This window comes from Oncorhynchus clarkii, chromosome 4 (assembly GCF_045791955.1).
Source record: "Oncorhynchus clarkii lewisi isolate Uvic-CL-2024 chromosome 4, UVic_Ocla_1.0, whole genome shotgun sequence".
NCBI lineage: Eukaryota > Metazoa > Chordata > Actinopteri > Salmoniformes > Salmonidae > Oncorhynchus > Oncorhynchus clarkii.
In genome coordinates, this window is record NC_092150.1 from 20827120 (window position 1) to 20853974 (window position 26855).

The 26855-nt window shown below is 40.6% G+C and overlaps 2 protein-coding genes across 6 annotated transcripts in view; one reads left to right on the plus strand and one right to left on the minus strand.

The window, feature by feature from the left end:
* Nucleotides 1-9891, minus strand: part of LOC139406576 (DNA-binding protein RFX2) — a 66108-nt gene extending 56217 nt beyond the window's left edge. For 2 of the 4 annotated variants that reach the window (XM_071149310.1, XM_071149308.1), the window contains exon 1: nt 9724-9864. The gene's annotated coding sequence lies outside the window, so the exon portion shown is untranslated. Of the gene's footprint in view, nt 1-9723 lie in introns of all 4 variants that reach the window. The other 2 variants (XM_071149309.1, XM_071149311.1) reach the window with 2 other exon arrangements.
* A 1650-nt stretch (nt 9892-11541) lies between these two features.
* Nucleotides 11542-26855, plus strand: part of LOC139406578 (long-chain-fatty-acid--CoA ligase ACSBG2-like) — a 68898-nt gene continuing 53584 nt past the window's right edge. Inside the window, exon 1 of one of the 2 annotated variants that reach the window (XM_071149314.1) lies at nt 11542-11810. Coding sequence is in view for 1 of the 2 variants with exons in the window: in XM_071149313.1 (XP_071005414.1) it covers nt 21550-21556 (7 nt within the window). In the remaining variant the exon portion in view is untranslated. Of the gene's footprint in view, nt 11811-21416; nt 21557-26855 lie in introns of those variants that run through there. The other variant, XM_071149313.1, reaches the window with a different exon arrangement.

Genomic DNA, 26855 nt, shown 5'->3' on the forward strand with positions numbered 1-26855 from the left:
TTCATTTTGGGTGGCCTAATATCACAGATGAGACAAAAATTTGCACCTTCCCTTTTAAGGGTGTGGTAGCACGATTTGAGTCATGTTTGTGGCTGTGAGATTGAGTCTGCCTAGCAGAAGTTGTCTTCTCTTCCCTAGCAGTTGAAACTCAAACATAGAAAAACAACCTTGTGTAAAAAGACAAGGGCAGTCTCACTTCAGTAGTCTTTCGTTTTAAGTATATTAAACCAACTTTTATGCCTGTGCGCATCGCTTCTAAAAATGAATAATTCACTGGTCGTGTCTACACTTGACACTTACAGTACTAGTCAAAAGTTTGGATACACCTACTCATTCAAGGCTTTTTATTTATTTTTTACATTGTAGAATAATAGTGAAGACATCAAAACTATGAAATAACACAGATGGAATCATATAATAGGATGAAATATGTTTCTAGTGTGTGGGGAACGTGTTTGCTGGCCTCACAAATGCTAGCCAGCAAGCTAATATTTAGAAAGATTATTTTTCGGTTTGGCTAGAGTTATGCTAAGTCATTTGCAATCCCTTTAGCGTTGCTTGCTGGCTAACGACAGAGGATAGCTGGCTACTTAGTTACAGAAGTTAGCTACTGCCATCAGCTGTTGTGTCATCATATTCCACCATTTCTAGAATGCCAACTGGCATTTGAATATAGCGCGTGAACGGACACAATGTGGACACATTTAAATGTAAATGTAGACGTGTGACATGTTTGGAATTCTATGATCAGAACTCCATTATCAGAATACAAATGCTGCATGAACTGTCAATTCTAGACACGGCCTCTCAGCTCTTCAGCTCTTCACACGTTTTACTATAAATGTGATCATACGTGACTATTTTTATTCACAAATGCAAGTGAAATGTTCGCAATGTGGAACCCTGATCACCCGCCTATGTGGCTGGTGAAATAGACAACATCTTACCTGCCAATGCCAAAATCTACCCGCATTTGGCAGGCGGGGAGTGTTAATTTTAGACCATGTGTGTGATATACGTGGCTTATTGATAACAACTATATTTCCTACTATAGGCAGTTGGCTGCCTAGGGATTGCAACATTGTAACTTGCTGTTGTGAATAGTTGCCAACGATATTTCGTTTCCACGTGCTACTGAACAAGCTCAACTGAAATGCACCAATTGCGCATGATACACATCATTACTCTACTCTAGTCTATCAATCTATTCCAAATCTTTATACTATATATGACACAGGGACGGCATATGTTGATCTTGCCTAGGGCGGCAGCAGAACTGCTAGAGCCCGGGACTGACTAACAAAATAATTTGCCTCTAATTTACGAGACCTTGTCAGCCGCTGCTGTTAGGAAGTCAAAACCGTCCAACTCCATGGAGCAGCTTGCAAATCGCATCAGTCTTGTTACTTTGTCCTCAAGAAGGCGTGATCTTGAGGCTGTCTTTAATCTGTTTTGGAGAAAGAATCCCCTCTCGACAGGCACACTGGAATCGGGGATAATCAACACAATCTTCGCCAATTTTGTCCAGCTGAAGTCCCTTATGAGGAACTTTTGCGTGTCAGGTGAGTAGAAACACACTCACCTGACACTAATTTCCAAGCAGCTTGAGGATTTATTAGCATATAAACGTATATTTGCCTTTGAAGTCAGAGCACATTGACTGGTACTTCCATCAGTGAATTAAAAGCATTATTTTGAAATAGATTTTTCCCGCCCAACAATTTTTGCGGCTTTTCAATTATTATTTTCTTTGGGGGGGGGGGGGGCAAAGCCATCATATACTGGCTAACAGAAACCCTGGTCCAGACTTTCCCTAAACTGTAGGAGGAACTGCTTTAGCATCCAAAATCATGCTCTGGACTAACTCACGTGTTAACCTGATCCTGAGATCCAAGCCCATATCCATAGGTTGATTAATCTTGCAGCTGTAAGTTGAGAAAATATTTAATTCAAGGGTTTATGGATAACTCATAATGAACATCAGGCTCAGAGAAATTCAGTGTCTCTGCTGCTTTGCAAGTTCGCTACCACAGTAAGCCTTGGACTATGACTTTTCATAATCACATCCCAGGCATATCTAAATATAAACCCACATTAGCTCCCGGTCGAGATGTGCATATTATCTTTTCACTTTCAAAGACTAAAGTGTGCAAGCGGTAACTGCCTGTAGAAGAAAGGCTGAGAGCAGTCAAACAGACAAAGTGTATTTCAGATCTCTTTTCAGTTGCTCTTGTGCAGGGGTGAATCATTTTTTCCAGGCAGAGAGATACCGGAGAGATGACCTCAGTAGATGGAAGAGGTAGTGCTCCAACTATCATCCTGGCCTCTGAACCAAAGTAGCAGGTTTTATCTCACAAGACGAATCTGCATTTCCTTGGCAGGGGATTCACTCCATGCAGACATGACACACAGCAATTGATCATACGATTTCACAAGCAATACATTAAACAAACCAATGAGTCACCCAATAAATCGTTTCCCCATTAAAACGTAGAAATGGTTTATCATGCAATGGATAGTATGCTGACCACTTCTACTATCTGACAGATAGGACTCAACCAGTCTGTTTTATCATTACAATAGAACGTCACAAGGTCACCATCTCTGTGACTGCTAAGTGGCAGCAAGGTTCAAGATAATCTATTAATTCAGCTAACACGCCAAGATCTAACAGCAATATGATGGGTCTCTTTCTGAGTTGATATTAAGAACGTATTAGTAGTAAGAAGATGTTACTACATCTCCATGACAACATGATTGTGTGGTTGTATCTGACATCAGTCAATGTCAATTTCTTAATAAATAAAACATTTCAAATAGTTAACGTAGTCTTACTGGCTGTTGTGTCAGAGAGGGTAAAGGAACTTTTTGGATGGCTTATCAAGGTATTGTGATTCATGTTGATTTGAGGAAGAAAAATGCTACAATGTGTCTGGTGGACAATTTGTGGTGTGCTTTCAGCTAGGGCTGTTACGTTGACCGTATTACCGCCACACCGGTAGTCACGGGTCATGACGGCAGTCAAATTCCACGTGACAGTTTAGTCACGGTAATTAGGCTTCTCCTAACTGTTGCTACTGATGGTTATTAGTAACCTACCAAACTTGCTAACTGCCTGGTACTCAGCACTCTATTGTCCCTCTAATCACTCTGACATCAGTGCAAATGTAATCGAAAATCTAATCAAACACTTCATGAGAGCCCATGAGCTCATGTTGCGCAACATTTCTATAGGCTATGCAATTGTGTGAGAAACAAAGTTTTGATGGCCTTTATTAAAAAGAGGAGGATCCCATCAGCTTTCTATTGTTCTAGGGAAAGATCCTTTTCACCATAAAAAAATGCTAATTTGTAATAAAAGCATAACATGCATAAACGCATTTTCGGTCACTTTTGAGAATGGTGTTTTCCCGCTAATTGATTGCATTTTGGAACATTTACACTCATAGCCTACAGCCGTGTCTGCACTGCTGCGCTTATAATGTGAAGAAATAGCCTAATAGTTTATCAACATTTTAAGATAAACGTTCTGATCTGTTGTGCCAGCCTCATTGCTTTAAAAAAAAATTGATGCGAGTGGTTGTATTAATTTGGGATCTATCGCATCCCACAACTGTTCCAGACTATGTTTGGAATATTTATCTTGCACAGAATAGGTCAACCTTTGTACTATGGGAGATAGTAGATTGACATAGGCTAGTGCTTTTGCTGTTCTTTAGGCCTACTCATCTTGTTGGCTGACAAAAAAGTAAATGTGGACAGTTATTCCAACATCTTCAATAGGAGCCTAAGAATTCGATAAGGACATGCGCAATTGCGTCCCCGATGTGTCCGTCGTCACTTGTAGCCTGTGAGAAGGACTGGATCACGTGACGGGCATTGGCTAATAAGAATTGAGCTATCTGAGAGAGCCATGTGAGTGAGAAGTGCTTCAGAACATGCAGCCTGGAGAAGAGAAATATAATTATTATATTCAGCCCAAGGGCACAACGGCCACTGGTTGCAAAAGGCATGGATTTTTTAGGGGGCATTACAGCCACACAAAGGGGGTGCTGCCGGGAAATTCGGGGCATTATCAAGTGCTTGTCAAAATGTGAATGAGAGACTGATGTAGAGAGAGACTGTGCAGCCCGTGCAAAAAAAACAAAGCAGAGCTCATGCCTTTCATGCAAAAAAAATCTAATAATCATTAGTGGCATCATGCAGCCTTAGAATGTATTAAAGGTCTAAACATATAGCCTAGCATTTGTATCACAACTAAAGTTGTATAAATAACTCTAAATTAAGCAAATAGGAGGACCTGTTTCTTTGTTAACCATTCAACACAGAATAGCCGCATGTGCGCACTCCTTCAAATAATTTGGGGAAAATGTCCTTTCTATTTTATTCAGCTTTGTTCAATTGTATTCTTCATACTATAAAATAATGCCATGCAATTCTAAGCTAAATGAACTAGTGTAGCTCACAGCCATTTGGCATAGCCAGATCAGGGCCTAACACAAGGACAACTCAGAGTATGCTATTCTGTTCTTCTGAAATAGACAACATTTTATTCATATCATGTTTCTTTAGACATGTATAAAATAAATAATTTATTGTAATGGTGTAGGTTATATTAAATGGATATATTGGACTTTTTTTCAAATGTAGATGGTGGAAGCCAGGAGATGCTAAATGTGTTTATGTTAATTAACGGTCAATTACCATGACACCGCCTGACAAAATTTCATGACCACCACAGCCCACTTTCAGCCCTAAACCCAGGAAGCCTTACACCTGCGAGCCTCCTCTGCCCCTGTTCCTTGTCAAATCATCTTATTGAATGGCTTCTGAAGTGCAGCCCTGCAGACAAACGCAGACCTCAAAGAAACAGTAAGTTGCCTGCTCACAAATCTAAGCAAATCTATTCTCAATGGACAGTTATTATTTTAAAGCAAGTTCATGGTTATACTTGTTATAATATATAATATATGCCAATTATCAGGGGCATTTATCTAAACGCTATGTACAGTAATGCGGGCATACTTGTTGCTTTTTTAAAATGAGAAATGAAAACGTCGACATAAAAATGTATATTTTGACTAAGGAAAATTCCACAAAAGAAAAGAACTAGAGAGAGAAAGTGGAGAGGGTTGGGGTGGTCAACTGTCCCTTGCTGAAAAAAGTTGAGGGGGGGGCCATCATTGTGATGCAAATGTCAGAACCCTGTCTGCTGTTTGTGGGAGTTGTGTAGCTATGATTACAAACCAGGTGGAATGTAAAGAATGGCCCTGGTGACGTGAGAGTGAAAACAACTGAAAAACATTTCATTCCACAACAAGTTTTAACCTGTTGCTACTGAGAGCCAATCATGGGCAACTTTTTTTCTACCTGGTGAGACTTTCTCAGTAGCTTGGAGACAAAAGCCTACTTTGTTATTTCCAAACTGCACTGCCTGTGTCGACAACTTAACACTGTCTGCAAGACAAAACAGATTTACTGCACATGGACAGTTGACATGGACACTTGTTCGTTTTGTACAAGTGGTGGCTGAGTTAACGGAGTTAACTGTAATAACAGAGGAAAAACTGCCCCTTTCTTATGTAGAAAACCACCACACGATTACTTCCCATGTACACATTAACAACTCCCCAAAGGTATTCATCTTCTGTGTGCCTCTGCTCTGTTCAGTGAATTCATGACATTTCTGACTCGAGGTTTGGCAAATCTCATTAAAAACAGAGTTAATGTCAGATAATCAAATGTACAGAGACCAGATGGCTCAGTAAGCACAGCAAGGACGAATTCAAATTTTAAATGCTCTTGGATCTTAACACCATAACTGTAAAAACAACAGTGATGACATCTACATAAATTAGGCACACTGCTGCTAGTGCGCCAACTATTGGCTTTTAAAATAGGATGCGAATCAAAAGTTACAAAAATAATTTAATGGATGATAACTCCAGTGTCCAAAAAAATGGGCCATATCAGCACCACACATTGATTGAGTTCTGGCAAATGCTCCAGCAGTGAACCATTGCCTGCAATCGAGAGTAGCCTACTCTGTCTTGATGACAATTCTTTGAAAAAATTATGTTCTTATGTTAACATTGTTGGTCTGAGTTTGTGGTCTGAGTTTGTGCAGACTCTCAATAACAGGCAGTGATTGGCCAGGTATTAGACTGAGCACCTCTCCTCGGGGCTGGACCTCATCCAGATTAGCTAAATACAGCATGAACACATACACACAGTGGACATTTGACGACCCGCACCCCCCCCACAGGGACCACTGCAGCTGCCCATTTGAGAGCTGCATTGTACCAGGGACGAGTCCCTTAAAACCTCAATATGGTATAGGGTTACTGTGGATACTGCTAAAATAATCACAAAAGCAGCGCCAAAGTGGATACTTAGGACAGGGGTCCATAGGAAGAGTACAGACAGGACTAAACCTGGACCACAGGCGGCAGTGGTGAATCACAGGTCACAGTGGCATTCATCGCTGGGAGGCACCGAAGCATGACCACAATCACAGGCTGCAGGCTGTGTCAATAATGAAGACACTGGCAGACCAAAAGAAAATATATGTTGAAAGTTACCCAGTAAACTCAAACAGCATGTATTCTTTCAACTGATCCAAATGTTTTTTGTTGTTGCTTGAGCATGCCTTAAAAGGTTTTTGATGTTTGTTGATTAAGAAGGCAACTCAAGAGTAAACATATCATTTTCAATGGAGCACAAGAAAGACCCACTTCCCAAAACACAATCAGTACAAAACCTAAGAATGGGTTTAACTAGTCAGTACCAGCTTCTTTCCATTCCGTATTACTCTCCTCTATTGAGCACCTTTTCCACTTGACCTGCTTCTGCAAGCCAAAACTATGTACACCCGCCACATCCAGGGAGATGAAAATAACCTGATTAAAAACACTGACTTTTAAAAGAATAACACGTTACCCTCTGGCCCACCCCATCCACTCTCTTTCCATGACTTTGGGTGTATTTATATATCAAGTTGCCATGTAAACATAACAGCAGCATGATCAGATTCTGGCTGCATGGAGGTTCAGGGACATTATTTATTTGTAGACCAATCAAAGCTAGATTCTTTCAGAAGTACCCTTATTTGTCAAAACAAGTGCAGTAATCCCTTAAACATTGATTTTATCCTTACTCAAGATCAGGGTGCATTAGTAAAATAAGGATTAGACTGCAAGAAACTTCATTTTGAAGGAAACTTTATGAGCACAGTCCCTATAGGCCTATTTAGTGGAGTAGCAGGCTAACAACCTTCAACAAAAGACCCATTAACAGATGGCACTCAAAAAGCCACCATCAACCTAACTCTCATAAATATACAGGCTGGCTAATGAAAATACACAAAATATACTCCCCATTTCAGATGAAAGGAAACAGGTATTGGGCTTCATCAATAATACATCTCAACATGAATCATTCAGTTCTCTGCCTGGGAAGAGGCATCCTATGTGGAAGTGCACCTGTGACGGTATATTCCATTACCAGAAAACAGATATTTTAATTAAAATAGTTAATTAAAAGAGTGCATTTTTATGCGACAAAGATTATTAAGAACTGTTGCCACTACAGCAAACAGGTCTCACAAAGGAGCGTCTGACAGCTGTCATTAGATCAGGGTGAACTCAGTGGGGACCAGAGACCCCCCCCCAAAAAAATTGAAAGGCACCTCAACCAAACTGCATACAAATTGTCAGTGGAGACAAATTATTTGACAAGAAATTAATGCAATATCAGAGTAGAGAGAAGGGCTTCGCTGTAGTCATTGCATTAACCACTTCCGTGCCTATTATCCTCATGGTTTTCACTAGTATGGGCACTCGGCTCTAAAGATAAGTATAAAGCGCAGCACACCTAATGAGAACTGACACCAGGACAATATATATATATTTTTAACTAGGCAAGTCAGTTAAGAACAAATTCTTATTTACAATGACGACCTAACAGGGAACAGTGAGTTAACTGCCTTGTTCAGGGGCAGAAAGACAGATTTTTATCACGTCAGCTTTGGGATTTAATCCAGCAACCTTTTGGTTACTGGCCCAAAGCTCTAACCACTAGGTGACCTGCCGCCCCAAAATGTCACTATCTTGGATAGAACTCATCAACTGCCCTGGCTCTGTTAAACAAGTGTAACATCACCGTGGTGAATGGTGATGAACTGTTCCTAGAAAATTGGACTGAGGTCAGACAAGCAGAGTCAAGCTGTTAAAGTCAATGTCTCCTGATGTCCATCTGATTCTTTGAGATTTTTTGATCTGGGGCACAGTTTAGGATTCCACATTCAGCTGAATGGTATAATAAATAATAAGTATATTTGTATCAAAGGTGTGATGTCTCAAATTTCACATGGGATAACTATATTAAACCACTCAAAATAATTAGCCACTATTTAGAAAATAACCACTGAGGAGGAATAACTATCATAGCACCACCTAGCTGTTACATCTTTTTGGTTAATCGTAGGTGTAGAAAATATGGAAATATTTGTAGTTAGCTAAGAATATGATTCGGTAATTGCATTACTATTGGTTATTAACGTGTTATAGTAGAATTACTATTTGCCTTGGCTTAGCCTACTTACAGCGGTCCAATCAGCTTTTACACAGCCTCCTACTAAAAGAAAAAAGCATGCCAAATAAACTGTTCCATCAATGCACCCCTTTCCCAAAACGAGATCGACACGACAGTGGCACCCTGAATGTGATATAACCAGTAAGCTGGCAAGCTTTCCGTTTGTTGTTGTGTAACAGGATAGGTAATAAACACAGCTAGCAAATAATGACTACTCACTGTTAGTGAGCTATTGGAGATGAGCTCGCGCCACTGTTCCATGTTTAAAAAGTAGAACGAGTAACGACTGATTATTTAATTCAGCTAACACGTCGAAATTTAACAGCACTATAATGGGTCTCTTCATGAGTTAATATTAATAACGTATATCAAAGTTAGTAATCAGATATTGGAGATGGGTTTTGGTGAAACATAATAATTGTCTGCCCAATTTTGGAATAGCTAGGCTTAGCTATTTAAGGTAGACTAATGCCTATGTTACCTGACCCAGCTGGCAGCTAGCTAATGTTGGCTAAATCGGTTGGCTCTGCGATAAACAGTTAGTACAGTAGGTGAATGAATTTGTGGGTACCATGAATAATCGAGCTAACTTAGCTAAATTGAGTTAGGCAACATTTCAGCAAGTTGTCAGTCACATCCACGAAGTAAAATTCTACAAAATGTTCATGTTATGAGCTCTTTTAGCTAACGTTAGCTATCTACTGTACAACTTGTAGCTAACTAGCTTGGCAGCTTCAGAGCAGGCATATTATAGCAGAATAAACCGACAATTAAATTATGCACACAACCTGGCACAAGGTTTAAACCCGTGTATAAAAATTGAAAAATGTGTACAAATATGGAACTAACTTGGCTAAATAGTTAGCAATACGATAGTTCACTTGCTGGTAAACTTATAGTAATGGCAGACAAACAATCGCGTTTAATGGAGTAAACGACATTAGCTTAGTTAACTGGCTAGTTAACGTTAGGTAGCTGCTTGACAGAAGATTCGTGGGGTGGATGTGACGAAGGGAAAGTAACGTTATCTACTACGGTATGAAAGAGAGATTGGCGTGCATTCAATACCACAGTATCATTATCCCAAATTAAAATAAATGTATCGTCTCAACTCCGTAAAGATATATTCACCTTTGCCTTGTATAAGTTCTGCCCTGGCTGTGCTCTCTTTCCCCTCTCTCACTTGCTCGTTGAGTTCCAGTTGCTTCTGCTGCTGCTGTTGCTGAGTGTTGCACCCGTTGGTAAGTAACTGTCTCCACGGCTACAGTCACTATGGCGTGCGGGGGTCTCGAGGCAACTGTTGCTACCCTCTCCTTCATACGTCAGTCGCAAAAAAAATAAAAAACGAGGGCGGAAATACTGCATTGACTCCGCCCACTAAGGCAATCGACCACTAGAGGGCGCTATGACCTTGTTAATCTCTGGTAAAAGCCACAAACGTTTACATTTGGTCACGAATTTCAGATATATGTGTGAAGGATCCAGCAATCTGCAGATTTGTGCCATTTGTTTCTTGCAACAATTCACATAATTTATAAAACATCTATGGTAATTCATTCATTGGGTATTGCCAGAGCTAGAGAGTAGAAGTCTATACCACAAGAAAGTTCATGTGCAGCTGTTGATGTCAAATAAAATACAGTTTTATTGGTCACATACACATGGTTAGCAGATGTTGATGCGAGTGTAGCGAAATGTTTGTGCTTCTAGTTCCAGTAATATCTAACAAGTACTCTAACAATTCCCCAACAACTACCTAATACACACAAATCTAAAGCAATGAATGAGAATATGTACATACAGTGCCTTGCGAAAGTATTCGGCCCCCTTGAACTTTGCGACATTTTGCCACATTTCAGGCTTCAAACATAAAGATATAAAACTGTATTTTTTTGTGAAGAATCAACAACAAGTGGGACACAATCATGAAGTGGAACGACATTTATTGGATATTTCAAACTTTTTTAACAAATCAAAAACTGAAAAATTGGGCGTGCAAAAATTATTCAGCCCCTTTACTTTCAGTGCAGCAAACTAAATAAACATATCCAGGTGCCAGGTCAAAGTCCAGACCTGAATCCAATCGAGAATCTGTGGAAAGAACTGAAAACTGCTGTTCACAAATGCTCTCCATCCAACCTCACTGAGCTCGAGCTGTTTTGCAAGGAAGAATGGGAAAAAATGTCAGTCTCTCGATGTGCAAAACTGATAGAGACATACCCCAAGCGACTTACAGCTGTAATCGCAGCAAAAGGTGGCGCTACAAAGTATTAACTTAAGGGGGCTGAATAATTTTGCACGCCCAATTTTTCAGTTTTTGATTTGTTAAAAAAGTTTGAAATATCCAATAAATGTCGTTCCACTTCATGATTGTGTCCCACTTGTTGTTGATTCTTCACAAAAAAATACAGTTTTATATCTTTATGTTTGAAGCCTGAAATGTGGCAAAAGGTCGCAAAGTTCAAGGGGGCCGAATACTTTCGCAAGGCACTGTATAAAGAGGTGAATGAGAATATGTACATATATATGTACATATAAGTATATGGATGAGTGAATGATGTCAATGAATTCTGAAGAAAAAAGCATCTATTGCTTAAAGGTCAACACAAAAAAAGAATCAACAATAATGCTGATATAAGTCATGTGTGTAATAAATATAAATGTAACCTCTAGTCTAAATAGGACATTGCCAGCCCATAGGTTTCCCATAGCTGCTAGTGCCTCTCAATATGGTCCTCTTCCAGTCATTGCTACTTTTTTACTAGGCAAGTCAGTTAAGAACAAATTCTTATTTTCATTGACGGCAGTTAAGGGGCAGAACGATACATTTTTACCTTGTCAATCGGGGATTTGCAACCTTCCGGTAACTGGCCCAACGCTCTAACCACTAGACTACCTGCCGCCCCTAACCACTAGGCTACCTGTACTGTCAACCCTGATTTCACCTGGGATTTAAAACACGAATTTTCTCCACAGAGACCAATATGTTAGTACAGTCAAAATAAGTCGGATACATATCTTTCAGTTTCAAGTTACATGACCGAATGAAACTCCGCCACGTCACATTCTCCTCACAAAGAATCAGTACGCGCACACTTGAAGCTCAGGGAAGTGAAGTGAACGTGTCTCTCTCTCTATTCCCTAATCAACAACTTCAGCGCCAAAGTTTGCAACGCTGAAGTTACCTGCAGGAAACGGTTGATTGTTTTGAATTGGCGGTAAGGGCTAACATTATCTTCGTAAACTTACTAGCTAATAATTTTTGGAAACACAAGTTAACTAACGATATCGTGTTGAACGCGTGATGCTGACTCAGAAATTGTGTAGCGAACGTTACTATAGCTGGCTAGTTTACCAAGCGGTAGTTACAGGTAGAGAAGCTACAGTGTTTGTTCACTATGGAGCTCTTAATTGAAATGGAATATCTTAATTGAAACGGGGATATTTAAACTTTTAAGCTAATTTGGTTAACCTTACCTAGAACAGTGGCTAATTGTAGCTAACGTTACTTTTGTTTGCACGCGACTGCTGGCTTGACAGCCTTTGCTAACGTTAGCTAATCAGCTAGGTACCGGTAGAAGAGATATTCGAGGAATTTCTATTCAGGCTTTGCCGGTAGTTCGGCCAGTTAACCAACAGCGAGTAGATAGATGCGTGCCATTCAAGTGTTGGGAAGCTACTCTGAAAATGTATAGTTGACCAAGCAATCAGTTACTTCACACTGGAAGTTAAGCTTCATTAAAGCTACCCTTAAATTAAAGCTACCCTTAATTAACAAAACTATAGTTAACTAAAGTTACTTTGAGAAAGTAGTCCACTACATCCAAACTACTTCGTGAGAAATTATCATATCTAAGTCTGAAATATAATAAATTGCATACATTGAACACTCTGGAATCGGATGTTAACCGAAGTAAAAAGTCATTAACTACTGAAAACACTACCATGAGTTGAATTTAGGTCAACTACCACCAAGCTACAGTGAAATGTAGTTCCATTTCTAGTTGGAACTAAATGTAGTTCACTCAACACTGCAAACTAGTTGCTTTCAGTCCCCCCCCCCCCCATACCATATTTAAATATTGGTCATTTATTTACATGACAGAGAGGGGCACAGACAGAATCATCAATCGCACATAATGCATCTGAGCGATCGAAACAGCGCCCCTCTGTCTCAGTATGTGTAGGCCATGTGATGCTGTCTGGCCAAAAAGAGTATGGCATGTCTTACTCTTGGTCAGACCGCATCAGATACATGGGCTACATATAGGGCTTTCCAACCCTGTTCCTGGAGAGCTACTGTCCTGTAGGTTTTCCCTCCAACCCCACTCTAGCGCACCTTAGCTGGTTATAAACTGAATCAGATTAATTACAACAGGGGTTGGAGTGAACCTACAGGAGGGTCACATTAACAGGTAATAAATACATTGTTATGGTTAAATTACATGTATTTACTATAACACCCATTTAAATGTGTGCACGCAACTGCGTGGAGGTTTCAGGGCTGCCTTGCAAAACTAAAAGTCCCAGTAAGCAAAATGATGTTGAAAAGGTGTTTTTAAAATACATTTTCCCACTCGTTGAAAATAAGTATTTTCCGGATTTACTGAGGTGCAGCCCCGTCTGGTAAGCCTACCGTTTGTAAAACACCAACAAAAAGATGTTTTACTAAGTTTTGTTGACATGACAGCGCATTTATTTTATTGAGCTCCAATTAGGTTAGGCTATTTGATTATAGAAACCTGCATGATGTAAAAAGTGTCCGTCTCATTACATTGTCATACATTTTTATCTCCAACCTGTAGGCTACAGAAAAGGCCACAAACTCGTTCTACCATAACATGATTTATGTTAACTTTTTTGACGTAATGTTGGTGGCGCACCGCAGCGATGCGTCTTCAACAGCAGCCTGGAAAGGCGAGCTGGGATTGGAGAAGCAAAATATTTTTTCACACCTGCCTTTGACAAAGTGGGCACTGCTTATCACAGGGCGGCATCAGCACTCACAAAAAGCCTGTATGTCACTGGTTGAGAGATTTGTCATTGTTTTTGGGCAGAATTTAGGGTATATTTGTTGTTAGAGGTGCGTCTTGGTCAGTTTAGCCATAGGCGGCAGCCTAATCCTTTAATGAGCGGGCTGGCCGTGAGCATCTTCATTCTCCTGTGACTGATTGTTCGTCCCTCAAAGTAGGGTGCACATACTGTAGTCCTATCAGGCTGTCACCTTGCACAGTTCTATGTAAATTAGGGCTGACCCCATGTAGTTGATTGTTTGGTCGACAGGCTGTTTGCTCTCCCTTTCGATAACCACTCTGCACGAAAGGGAAAATGTAATGCTCTGACCAGTGGAAGCGTCATAATATACCTGATTTCTACTTTGCACAAATAGCCTACAGCTGTGCCGGTGCCAAACTCACTGAAAACTGAGGCAGTGTCTAGACTTGACAGTTCATGCAGGTTTAGTATTCTGATCATGGAGTTACTGACACGTCGTGCATCTAAACCTACATTTAAATGTGTCCACGGTGTGTCTGGATTCCCTTTTCCTGCACTATAACCAAAAGCCAGTATGCATTCTACAAACAGTGGAATAGGCACTAGCCAACTAAACTCTGTAGCTAGCAAGCAACGCTAAAGGGATTGCAAATGGGTTAGCATAGCTCTAGCCAAACACAAAATAGCAAACAGATTCCTAACACGCTAGGAATGTATTTCTTCCAAAGTTCTAATGAAAAGGTGCCTCTCGGTCCTAAAACACAGGTTTTCTGGAGACTTGTGCGAGGAGTGCTGATGTCACCCGCTGATGTCACCCACACGCTTTCATTAGCCCGATTGCATCCAGACTGAGGAGAAATCCGTACACAATGCATCCCTGACCACCACCTGAAGTGGTCAGCCAGATCTGAACACGATCAGACCACAAAGTGACATTTGTGGGTCTAGACCCCTCCTTTTCAATGAGATCTTTGTGTTCTGATAGCAGGAGTTGCATGTAAGTGGCCCCAGAATATTTTATACGATGTTCCAAGTTTGCTAGCTTTCAGGCCAGACACAGTTGATAGATGATCCAGTGTTTAAAGTTTGTTGCAGACAGGCCATGTGTAGCCAGTGTGGTGTTAGAGGATATTTATTTTTCAGGCTCTACCTACAGGCTGCAATATTTATTTTTTAATTTAATTTTTTAAATTGTACCCCTTTTTCTCCCCAATTTCGTGGTATCCAATTGTTGTAGTAGCTACTATCTTGTCTCATCGCTACAACTCCCGTACGGGCTCGGGAGAGACGAAGGTTGAAAGTCATGCGTCTTCCGATACCCAACCAAGCCGCACTGCTTCTTAAAACAGCGCGCATCCAACCCGGAAGCCAGCCGCACCAATGCGCCGGAGGAAACACCGTGCACCTGGCCACCTTAGCGCACACTGCGCCCAGCCCGCCACAGGAGTCGCTGGTGCGCGATGAGACAAGGACACCCCTACTGACCAAGCCCAATTGGCCAATTGTCGCGGCCGGTTACGACAGAGCCTGGGCGCGAACCCAGGGACTCTGATGGCACAGCTGGCAGCTAATTTTACATAGATGCCAATAGAAGTTACTTTTAGATTTGTATAATGTTCATTTAGAAAGAATTTAGATTATTTTGTTTAGATACAAAGACTATTATAAATTAACTGTTCCATGAAAATGTTCATATGAAAATTATAACTATCACGCAGATCAGCATAAATGGTAAGATAAATTGCCGACCCCTGGTGTAGCCTATTACCGGCAACTTCAGGAGCTTAACTGCAGAATCTGTGAAGGCCAGCAGGAGGAGGAGGGTCGGGAACCTTTTCTTTTTCTTCTGGTTAGGCTATCTTGAGTCCTTTGTCTTGCATATTTAATCAAACAGTGTGCTTAAAGCATCAGCCAAGCTCAGGTAATATATATATATATATATATATATATATATATATTAGTTGATTTTATTAAAATAAAGTGTGTGTGTGTGTGTGTGTGTGTGTGTGTGTGTGTGTGTGTGTATACACACACACTTGAAGTCAGACGTTTAACATACACTTAGGTTGGAGTCATTAAAACTCGTCTTTCAACCACTCCACATATTTCTTGCTCATAAACTATAGTTTTGGCAAGTTGGTTAGGACATCTTCTTTGTGCATGACACAAGTAATTTTTCCAATTGTTTACAAACAGATTATTTCACTTATAATTGACTATCACAATTCCAGTGGGTCAGAAGTTTACATACACCAAGTTGACTGTACCTTTAACCTCTAGTGACACCCCATCCCGTGAACGGGACCGTTGTCATCATCTGACACTAATTAGCAGAGTGTTTTCAACGGACATAAATCTTGATCAGCCTGTTGCATGCTTTGGTGTGTGTTCCCAAACAAGGACCAGTTGCGCTCTGAGGCAGCTGATGTTGTTGGGATTTGTTGTTGTTGGGATTTGGAGGAGGATGGAGGTAACAGGGGAAAGAGCCTCAGATCTACCAGGCGGCTGATGAGATATGTTGGTACGACTGCCATACTGCATCCCCATCCCAAAGCCCTTGCTTGGAAGTGTACCTTTGAAGACTGCCAAGAACCATGCCCTCATCCAGGCCAAGGTGGCGAGACACGGTGGTGATGACACCATAGGCCTTGTTGATCTCTGCACCAGACAGGATTCTCTTGCCAGCATGCTTGGGGTCCAACATGAATGCTGTGGCGTGTATTTCAGAACTGCAGTTTCCTCTGCTTGGAGCAACAGTGAAGTGGGCAGGGCAGTAGGGATTTCTTCTCTTACATCTCTGCAAGTAGAGTCTGAACATCAGACAGGATGGCATTGTCTCTCTCAATCCGTACAATGGCAAATGCTAAAGGTTTCAGGCTGCTTACCTCTCTCTCCCAAAATGCATCATCCAGGAGGATCCTCTTGATGGGGCTGTCCATATCAGCCCCATCAAGAATATCCCAATATAGCCATTTCTTGGAGAGACTCCTTCCCTTCCAGGAGACTGTCAAACATGACAACACCACCCAACTCTGCATCCAGCAAATTAGTAGATAAAGCATGTCTGGTTGGAGGGGTGTATGCTAGGTGAAGAACGTTCAGAAATCTCTTCCAATACACATTGCCTGTAAGCATCAGAGGTGAACAAATTGCATACACAGCTCTAGCATGACATTCATCAGCATTTCTGACTACTTTCCCCCATTGGGTCAAAAACAACTTCTGATTACAGGAGGACCATGAGCTATTGCTATCGATAAGGTGTCTGATTCATAATTTTCACCTCGAATAGAAGTAGAGGGACTTTTGTCAGAGGTTGCTTGTTGTGAGCGCTGAGGGAACTTTATGCACTTGGCCTGATGATTCTCCATCTTTGTTGCATTCTTCACATATGATTTGGCACAGTATTTGCAAATGTGCACAGCTTTTCCTTCTACATTAGCTGCATTGAAATGTCTCCACACATCAGATAGTGCTGTGTCGTTTTCCTGTAAAGATTAGAAAAATTGTAATGAAACATGTATGGGAACGGGGGAATTTAACACTCCTCAGTTAGCAGGCTGAAGCAAGCTAAAACCCACATGGTAGCAAAAACTAACTAGCAGAAATTGTTAACAAGTTGGAAATTATTTAAACACATTTTGCTGTTGGCTACTATTTACTAGTTAACAAAAATAATGTATGTCATTTATAAAATATATTCACCCCGCCCAGTATTGTAATCAACTACCAGAAAGCATGTAGCATCTCATTAGTGTGCAAGATCTTGAGAATCAGCTGAACGTGATGGAAGAGTGCACTTCACATGTGATGGAAGAATGCACTGTGTATGCAAGAGGGTTGTATTCAAGTCCATTGAATTTGGGATAGTTTAACCAGAATATGCCACAAGACCTAGAATTGCCTTGTGTATCCCATAAAAAAGGTAAATGAAAACATTTATTTTGATTAATGATTTTCATCCCACTCCCTCTCCCGTCTGTTTTTACCTCTCTGGGATATGTGTAGTGATATAGATATAGTGTCCCACCTGGCCAAAAGCCAGTGAAAATGCAGAGCGCCAAATTCAAATAAATTACTATAAAAATCCAACTCATGAAATCACACATGCAAGATAGCAAATTAAAGCTACACTTGTTGTGAATCCAGCCAACATGTCAGATTTCAAAAAGGCTTTTCAGCAAAAGCAAACGATGCTATTATCTGAGGATAGCACCATAGTGAACAAAGAGAGAGAAGCATATTTCAACCCTGCAGGCGCAACAAAACGCAGAAATAAAAATATAATTCATGCCTTACCTTTGATGAGCTTCTTTTGTTGACACTCCAATATGTCCCATAAACATCACAAATGGTCCTTTTGTTCGATTAATTCCTTCGATATATATCCAAAATGTCCATTTATTTGGCGCGTTTAATCCAGAAAAACACCAGTTCCAACTTGCGCAACGTGACTACAAAATATCTCGAGTTACCTGTGAACTTTGCCAAAACATTTCAAACTACTTTTGTAATACAACTTTAGGTATTTTTTTAACGTAAATAATCGATACAATTGAAGACTGGATGATCTGTGTTCAATACAGGAGGAAAACAAACTGTAGCTAGCTTTCTGGTCACGCGCCTCTATCTAACAGTACACTTCAAGTTACCCTCGTTCAAGATGGTCGTACTTCATTACACAAAGGAAAAACCTCAACCAATTTCTGAAGACTGACATAGGAAGCGATAGGAACTGCAAGAAGGTCCCTTAGAAATCTGTATTCCCAATAAAAATCCATTGAAAAGAGTGACCTAAAAAAAAAAATCTGAATGGTTTGTCCTCAGGGTTTCGCCTGCTAAATAAGTTCTGTTATACTCAGACATGATTCAAACAGTTTTAGAAACTTCAGTGTTTTCTATCCAAATCTACTAATAATATGCATATCTTATCTTCTGGGTTTGAGTAGCAGGCAATTGAATTTGGGCATGCATTTAATCCGGACGTGAAAATACTGCCCTGTCACCAAGAAGTTAACTGTTCATTAAGCACCCCTGTTCCATTGGAGGGATCTCAGAACTGTAATGTACTCTCTGCTTTCAACTGACTTATCTGAAATAATCTAGAGCAGGGGTAGTCAACTCTTAACCTAAGAGGTCCGGAGCCTGCTCGTTTTCTGTTCTACCTGATAATTAACTGCACCCACCTGGTGTCCCAGGTCTAAATCAGTCCTTGGAGGGAAGCAGTGGAACTAATTTAAATGTCCAGAGTTGAGTGTGGGGTCTAGGTAGGGGTATGCCGATCTCATCATACTCGTAATCATATCCATTTTATCACGCTTGATATTCGTAATCGGATTTACTCGTGATCGGAAGTGCCCTTTTTAAATGCTGGTAAAGCCTATAGCTCAAGTGTGCAATACTGCTCTCACTGAGTGCATCTCAGAGTGAATCGTTGTGTTCCTAAACGCCCCCGACATGAAAATGCACACGATTTACTTTCCTATTCAATTAACAAATTATGCAAATAAATAGCCTAATGCATGGCTGCATTTAGTCCAGACACAGATTTAGGTGAAGGTAGGCTAATTCGCTTGCCCTATATATTGTTTAACTTTTAAGAGGAGCAAAACTTTTCTGTCCTGATGTCATGTTACGTCACATTTGTACAATCTATATTTTGTAATTTTTATTTTCTGTGTTGCTCTGTAAACATGCCTGGGTGAGAATAAATTAATAATAGCAAGCATGGGCTTGGACCGCGACATAACGAGACATCATTAGCAATGGAAGGACCGACAAAGTAGGCCTACTAAACTACTCGAAGTAGACAGACGAATACAAGAATATGGCTACAGCAAAGTCGACAGGAAATAACTAGATTGAACAACAATGACTAGCAACAGATTCGGATTCCTACACAATGTTTGGAGAAGGGAAGACTTAGACACGCGCCACTCGTACATGTCTGGGGAAATGAGAGCAGAGGAAGAGCGGCTTGTTTTAATGCAATTGTAGCAGACTCAAACAATACCCCGCCCATTCCTTTACAGACAGAATAACTAGCCAATAGTTGCTTAGCGCACATCTCTTCACTGAGTGAAAGATGTGGATTACTGTTTTCCCATCACGGATAATTACAAAAAATACTGGTCAGAATCATATTTAATCACAGAAATGATTCAAACAGTTTTAGAAACTTCAGTGTTTTCTATCCAAATTTACTAATATGCATATCTTATCTTCTGGGGATGAGTAGCATGCAGTTGAAATTGGGCGTGCTTTTCATCCGAAATTCAAAATGCTGCCCCCTATCCTAGAGAAGTTAACAAACTTCCAAATGAGCTTCATTGCCATACAACACTCCTTCCGTGGCCTCCAACTACTTTAAAATGCTAGTAAAACTAAATGCATGCTCTTCAATCAATTGCTGCCCGCCCGACTAGCATCACTACTCGGGACGGTTCTGACTTAGAATATGTGGACAACTACAAATACCTAGGTGTCTGGTTAGACTGTAAACTCCCCTCCCAGACTCACATTAAGCATCTCCAATCCTAAATTAAATCTAGAATCGGCTTCCTATTTCGCAACAGACTCCTTCACTTAATGCTGCCAAACACACCCTTGTAGAACTGACTAGCCTACCGATCCCTCACTTCAGCGATGTCATCTACAAAATAGCCTCAACACTCTACTCAGCAAACTGGATGTAGTCTTTCACCGTGCCATCCGTTTTATCACCAAAGCCCCATATACTACCCACCACTGCGACCTGTATGCTCTCGTTGGCTGGCCCTCGCTTCATACTCGTCGCCAAATCCTCTGGCTCCAGGTCATATGTTTTTGCTAGGTAAGCCCCGCATTCTCAGCTCACTGGTCACCATAGCAACACCCACCTGTAGCACGCGCTCCAGCAGGTATATTTCACTGGTTATCCCCAAAGCCAACACTTCCTTTGGCCGCCTTTCCTTCCAGTTCTCTGCTGCCAATGACTGGAACGAATTGTAAAAATCACTGAAGATGGAGACATATCTCCCTCTCTAACTTTAATCATCAGCTGTTAGAGCAGCTGACCGATCACTGTACCTGTACACAGCCAATCTGTAAATAGCACACCCAACTACCTCATCCCAATATTGTTATTTATCCTCTTGCTCTTTTGCACCCCAGTATCTCTACTTGCACATCTATAACTCCAGTGTTAATGCTAAATTTTAATTATTTATTTATTTATTGCCTTACCTCCTTACTCTTCTATATTTGCACACACTGCATAGATTGTTCTATTGTGTTATTGACTGTACGTTTGTTTGTATAACTCCTGTTGTTTTTGTCGTACTGCTTTGCTTCATCTTTGCCAGGTCACAGTTGTAAATGAGAACTTGTTGTTAACCTTGCCTACTTGGTTAAATAAATCAAATAAAAATTATCCATTTAGTCTCTGGAAAGTCAAAGCTCAGCTAGCACAGCTGCTGGATCGCCATAGCAACCTGGCCTGATAACCAGATTAATCCCCTTTGTCCTGTAGTAACCCCCGTCGGCATATCTGCATTTGTGTGTGTGTGTGTGTGGGGGGGGGAGTGGCTCACACACGCGTGAGCAAACGACATCATCCAAGAGGAGAGGAAAGGGAATTTCACCGACTGCAGACCCATTCCCCTCCTCCTTGCATTCATTTGGCTGACGTGACCCTATATGTGGGACGAGTCTTGTGGTGTGAGCCCTATCAGCCAATGAGATGGGCTGTAGTGTTGGAATACTAGTGGGGGAAGTGTGTAAGGATGTCTGCAGGAAAGAAGCTAGTACTGAGAGGGTGGGGTTTTGGAGGAGGGACAAACTCAGTTTGAAAATTAATGATGTGTTAGAGTAGACTGAGTGGCCAGCATATTTTGTGTCTAGTGGCTGACAGAATACAAAGCACGCAGTCCAGAGAACCGGCAACCAGAACTGAAACAAGAGATCTGAAGTTTGCTTACTAGGATGCACTGTAAGTCCTTCTACATGATTTAGAATGAGATGTTCAGCCCTTTCACTTAAATCTGGCACACAACCGCTTATGTCACTTGACGCTTGTGATCTTTAGCGTCATTGGGCTCTTTCAAGGTGTGACGGATGTTTTCTTACATTTGAGTCCCTCTGTGTTCGTTTGAATTGTCCTTCGTATGGTTTAGTTCATAGATTAATATTACATTGAGTTCAAAACAACTTATGTACTACAGCTATGAAGGCTGATATGTGGTACTGGTTCATCCGCCTCACTAGCCCATGTGGTCAGCAGGTATGTGTGTCTGCTTGCTTGCTGGGATGGAGCATCCAGCCCTCCATGTAGAGCTAATAGGACAGGTTAGGGCGAGGCAGAAAGAAAGACTCGTCGCCAGGCTGCTGCTGCCAGAAACAGCAGTTGGGTGGATGGATTGATGGAAACTTGATTCACCCCCAGTGTTTGAGCAGCCTTGGAAACAGGTCCAGGCAGAAGGGTGAGCTGGCCATCTGGGAGAGGCAGGCGGAGCGAGAGAAGGAAAGGCGAGGGATTTGAATAATGTAGCAAGTGCTTTCTTTGCATCTGAAATTCTCTAAAATGTTGGGTATTTAAGTGCTGTGTGGGTGGGAAACCCTGCTTAGCTTTGGGGAGGATTTGTTGTAGTTAATGCTGGTTTCTGAAAATATATTTGATGTGGCTTTTTCAAGAAAGGCCTCTACTCAAATCAGTCAGTCTATCGTTGCAATCAGTTTTTGAATGGACATCATGTGGCAGTTGTGTACTGGACATACTGTTTGGGACCTAATCCTCTCCTAATTGACTGCAACAAGGCAGTCATTTGCTATTGTGAGGAAACTGTGTGCAATGTAAGTCTGCACGACATGGGAAAAAATGTAATTCTGATTCTTTTCTTTCTTTTTTAACAAATATTGTGATTTGACATGCAATATGGGTCAAAACAGTGGGTGAACTGTTGCAATCATATAAATACAATTATTTATATTAAGAAGCCAAGTGGAAAGCAGCATTGTTTGCAACAATCTGTTGACTGCATTTGACCTAACAGAACAGCATGTAAACTTATAGTGAATCTAACAGCAAGGGGGCGGCAAGAGGAGAGAACAAAGTAAATACAATTAAAATATTTAAACGGACTCTGCGTTTCAAAATATTGCATTCAATATAGATATTTAGCGATTATGGATATTGCACAAGTTTAATATTGCGATTATGATGTAATTTCAATTAATTCTACAGCCCTAGCCCAATGCTAAATCCATCTGAGCCGTACCTAGGGAGCTTTGAGGGAATCTCCCTGGCAGGTCATTAGCAGGGTTGAGCAACATCATTCAGGCATTTTTATAATGAACTGCACCTTTTGGGTCAGGTGGTGACCCACCCATTTTCAAATTGAGGACCACAAACCTCACCTAACAGCAATGTAGTTTAATTAGTCAGGGCTAAATCAACAGGACAGAAGGAATTGGGTTTCTATCATGCAACGATGAAGTGCCTCAATTTATTTTTCCCCTGGTTTTGTATTGGTCTTCAGATTGTGAAGGTAAATAATACACAGCCTTGGTTGAGAGCTGGTGGGGATGAGAAACAAACTGTCATTGCATGTGACACTAGTTCCGTCACATCTGAACATAAATTGGTCTTATAGGGCTGCTGCGTGAGACTTGTCAACTCACGTGACATCACCTCATCAAAAGAGTGGGTGAGGAATGGAACACTCATTCCAGCCTGAGGATCATCCCAAAGGCAGCATTAAGAATGATCAAGAATGCCATCTACCTCTTCTCTTGTTAAAATAGTTTGGGTGTGTGAGCAAGCTTTTTCTGATCTGTAGGCTATAGCACCCACTAGGACTGCACAATATGGGCAAAACATTTAATCTCAATTTTTGTGGCAAATATTACGGTTTTACTTGCGATTACAGTTTAAAATGCTTGAGTGAACTGTCATAATCATAGAAAGGGAATAATTACAATTTTATGGTTGGAATACAGTGGGCACTTGGAATGCAGTTTTGTTTGGCATGATGATGAATGGAAAAGTAAGGGAGGAGATGGTTGTGACTAGATGTCGACCGATTATGATTTTTCAAGCCGATACCGATTATTGGAGGACCAAAAAAAAGCCGATACCGATTTAATCGGTCGATTTTTATGATTTTTTTAATATATATTTTTGTGTGTAATAATGACATTTACAACAATACTGAATGAACACTTATTCTAACTTCATATACATCAATAAAATCTATTTAGCCTCAAATAAATAATGAAACATGTTCAATTTGGTTTAAATAATGTAAAAACAGTGTGGGAAAAGAAAGTATAAGTGCAATATGTGCCATGTAAAAAAGTTTAAGTTCCTTGCTCAGAACATGAGAACATATGAAAGCTGGTGATTCCTTTTAACGTGGGACTTCAATATTCCAAGGTAAGAGGGTTTAGGTTTTAAGTTGTAGTTAATATAGTATTTATAGGACTATTTCTCTCTCTACCATTTGTATTTCATATACCTTTGACTATTGCATGTTCTTATAGGCACTTTAGTATTGCCAGTGTAACAGTATAGCTTCCGTCCCTCTCCTCGCCCCTACCAGGGCTCGAACCAGGAACACATCGACATCTTCACACAGTTCAAAACGAGCCAGGCAGCCCAAACTGCTGCATATACCCTGACTCTGTTGCAAGAGAAGTGACACAATTTACCTAGTTAAAATAAATTAATGTTAGCAGGCAATATTGACTAAATATGCAGGTTTGAAATCAATACACGTATATATTTTTAAGAAAGGCATTGATGTTTATGGTTAGGTACACGTTGGAGCAACGACAGTCCTTTTTCGTGAATGCGCACCGCATCGATTATATGGAACTCAGGACACGCTAGATAAACTAGTAATATCATCAACCATGTGTAGTTAACTAGTGATTTATTTATGATTTGTTTTTTATAAGATAAGTTTAATGCTAGATAGCAACTTACCATGGCTTCTTACTGCATTTGCGTAACGGGCAGGCTCCTCGTGGAGTGCAATGAGAGGCAGGTGGTTCGAGCGTTGGACTAGTTAACTGTAAGGTTGCAAGATTGAATCCCCGAGCAGACGAGGTAAAAATCTGTCGTTCTGCCCCTGAACAAGGCAGTTAACCCACCATTCCTAGGCGTCATTGAAAATAAGAATTTGTTCTTAACTTCTTGCGTCGAGCAATCCCGTATCCGGGAGCGTAATCATAGCCTCAAGCTCATTACCATAACGCAACGTTAACTATTCATGAAAATCGCAAATTAAATGAAAGAAATATATTCACTCACAAGCTTAGCCTTTTGTTAACAACACTGTCATCTCAGATTTTCAAAATATGCTTTTCAACCATAGCTACACAAGCATTTGTGTAAGAGTATTGATAGCTAGCATAGCATTAAGCCTAGCATTCAGCAGGCAACATTTTCACAAAAACAAGAAAAGCATTCAAATAAAATCATTTACCTTTGAAGAACTTCGGATGTTTTCAATGAGGAGACTCTGTTAGATAGCAAAGGTTCAGTTCTTCCAAAAATATTATTTGTGTAGGAGAAATCGCTCTGTTTTGTTCATCACGTTTGGCTAAGAAAAAAACCCTGAAAATTCAGTCATTACAACGCCAAACTTTTTTTTCCAAAATAACTCCATAATATCGACAAATATGGCAAACTTTGTTTAGAATCAATCCTCAAGGTGTTTTTCACATATCTATTCGATGATAAATAATTTGTGGCAGTTGGGTTTCTCCTCGGAAGCAAATGGAAAAATACACGCAGCTGGAGATTATGCAATCATTTCGACTGAGGACACCAAGCGAGCACCTGGTAAATGTAGTCTCTTATGGTCAATCTTCCAATGATATGCCTACAAATACGTCACAATGCTGCAGACACCTTGGGGAAACGACAGAAAGTGTAAGCTCATTCCTGGCGCATTCACAGCCATATAAGGAGACATTGGAACACAGCGCCATTCAAAATCTGGGGCATTTCCTGTTTGAAATTTCATCTTGGTTTCGCCTGTAACATCAGTTCTGTGGCACTCACAGATAATATCTTTGCAGTTTTGGAAACGTCAGTGTTTTCTTTCCAAAGCTGTAAATTATATGCATAGTCGAGCATCTTTTCGTGACAAAATATCTTGTTTAAAACGGGAACGTTTTTTTATCCAAAAATTAAAAGAGCGCCCTCTATATCAAAGAAGTTAACTGACTTGCCTAGTTTAAAAAATATAATAAAAAAAATCTGTCAAATCGGTGTCCAAAAATACTGATTTCCGATTATGAAAACTTGAAATCGGCCCTAATTAATCGGCCATTCCGATTAATCGGTCGACCTCTAGTTGTGACAGTAGTAACCAAAATGTTGGTCAGTGTTTCCCATAGGAGCCTGATTGGATTTAAATAGATGGGTACATTCAGACAGGTTTTAGAATATTCTTTGCCTTTTCCTCTCAAGAACGAGCTATTTTGTTAGATTACTTGTTAGATATTACTGCATGGTCGAACCTAGAAGCACAAGCATTTCACTACACTCGCATTAACATCTGCTAACCATTTGTATGTGACAAATAAAATTTGACTTGATTTGCACAAACAATGCTGATATACGCCACTGGTAACGGCCTGTATTATAGGGAAAACCTTGCTAGCAAATGTTTTCTTTCTCAGTGCTAGCTAGCGATTAGCATTAGGAGCTAATACAAAAGAAAATAATGCACTTTTACAACTTGCTTAGACCAACTAACTAGTGTTTTGCAGAGAGCAAGTTACACATTAATAGTATAATATAGAAAATGTGGAAGCAAAGTGGAAAGCTTTTTCATTCTTGTTTGGTCAATGCATGTATTGCAGAGTAAATCTTGAGCATGAGGAACTTCCTGCTTGAGTGATGTGTGATTGAGAAGTGGCCAAACGAGAACTTGAGCAATACATTCAAAGTTAAAAAAGACACAATGGTGTTTCAAATATTGTAGTCCCATGCAATATGGATAATTGTGCAGCCCTAGCACCCACACCTGTTGTGGCAGGCACAAGCCAATAACATTGAGACTGGAGACCCAGCCAAAGGGGCTCGTCCCAGATAGAGGGCTCAATGCAGGCATGTCGACACCCCCCCCCAGCTATGCAACGTGAACCCTGGCCACAGCTGTGTCTTGAGTGTGTGACCATGGGGAATCTGCAGCTGCTCTGTTACTGGTGGTAGGAAGAAGAGTACAATGGCAGCAATTGTAGGGGTTGTATCTGGTGCAAGAGGTGAGCTCACTCCA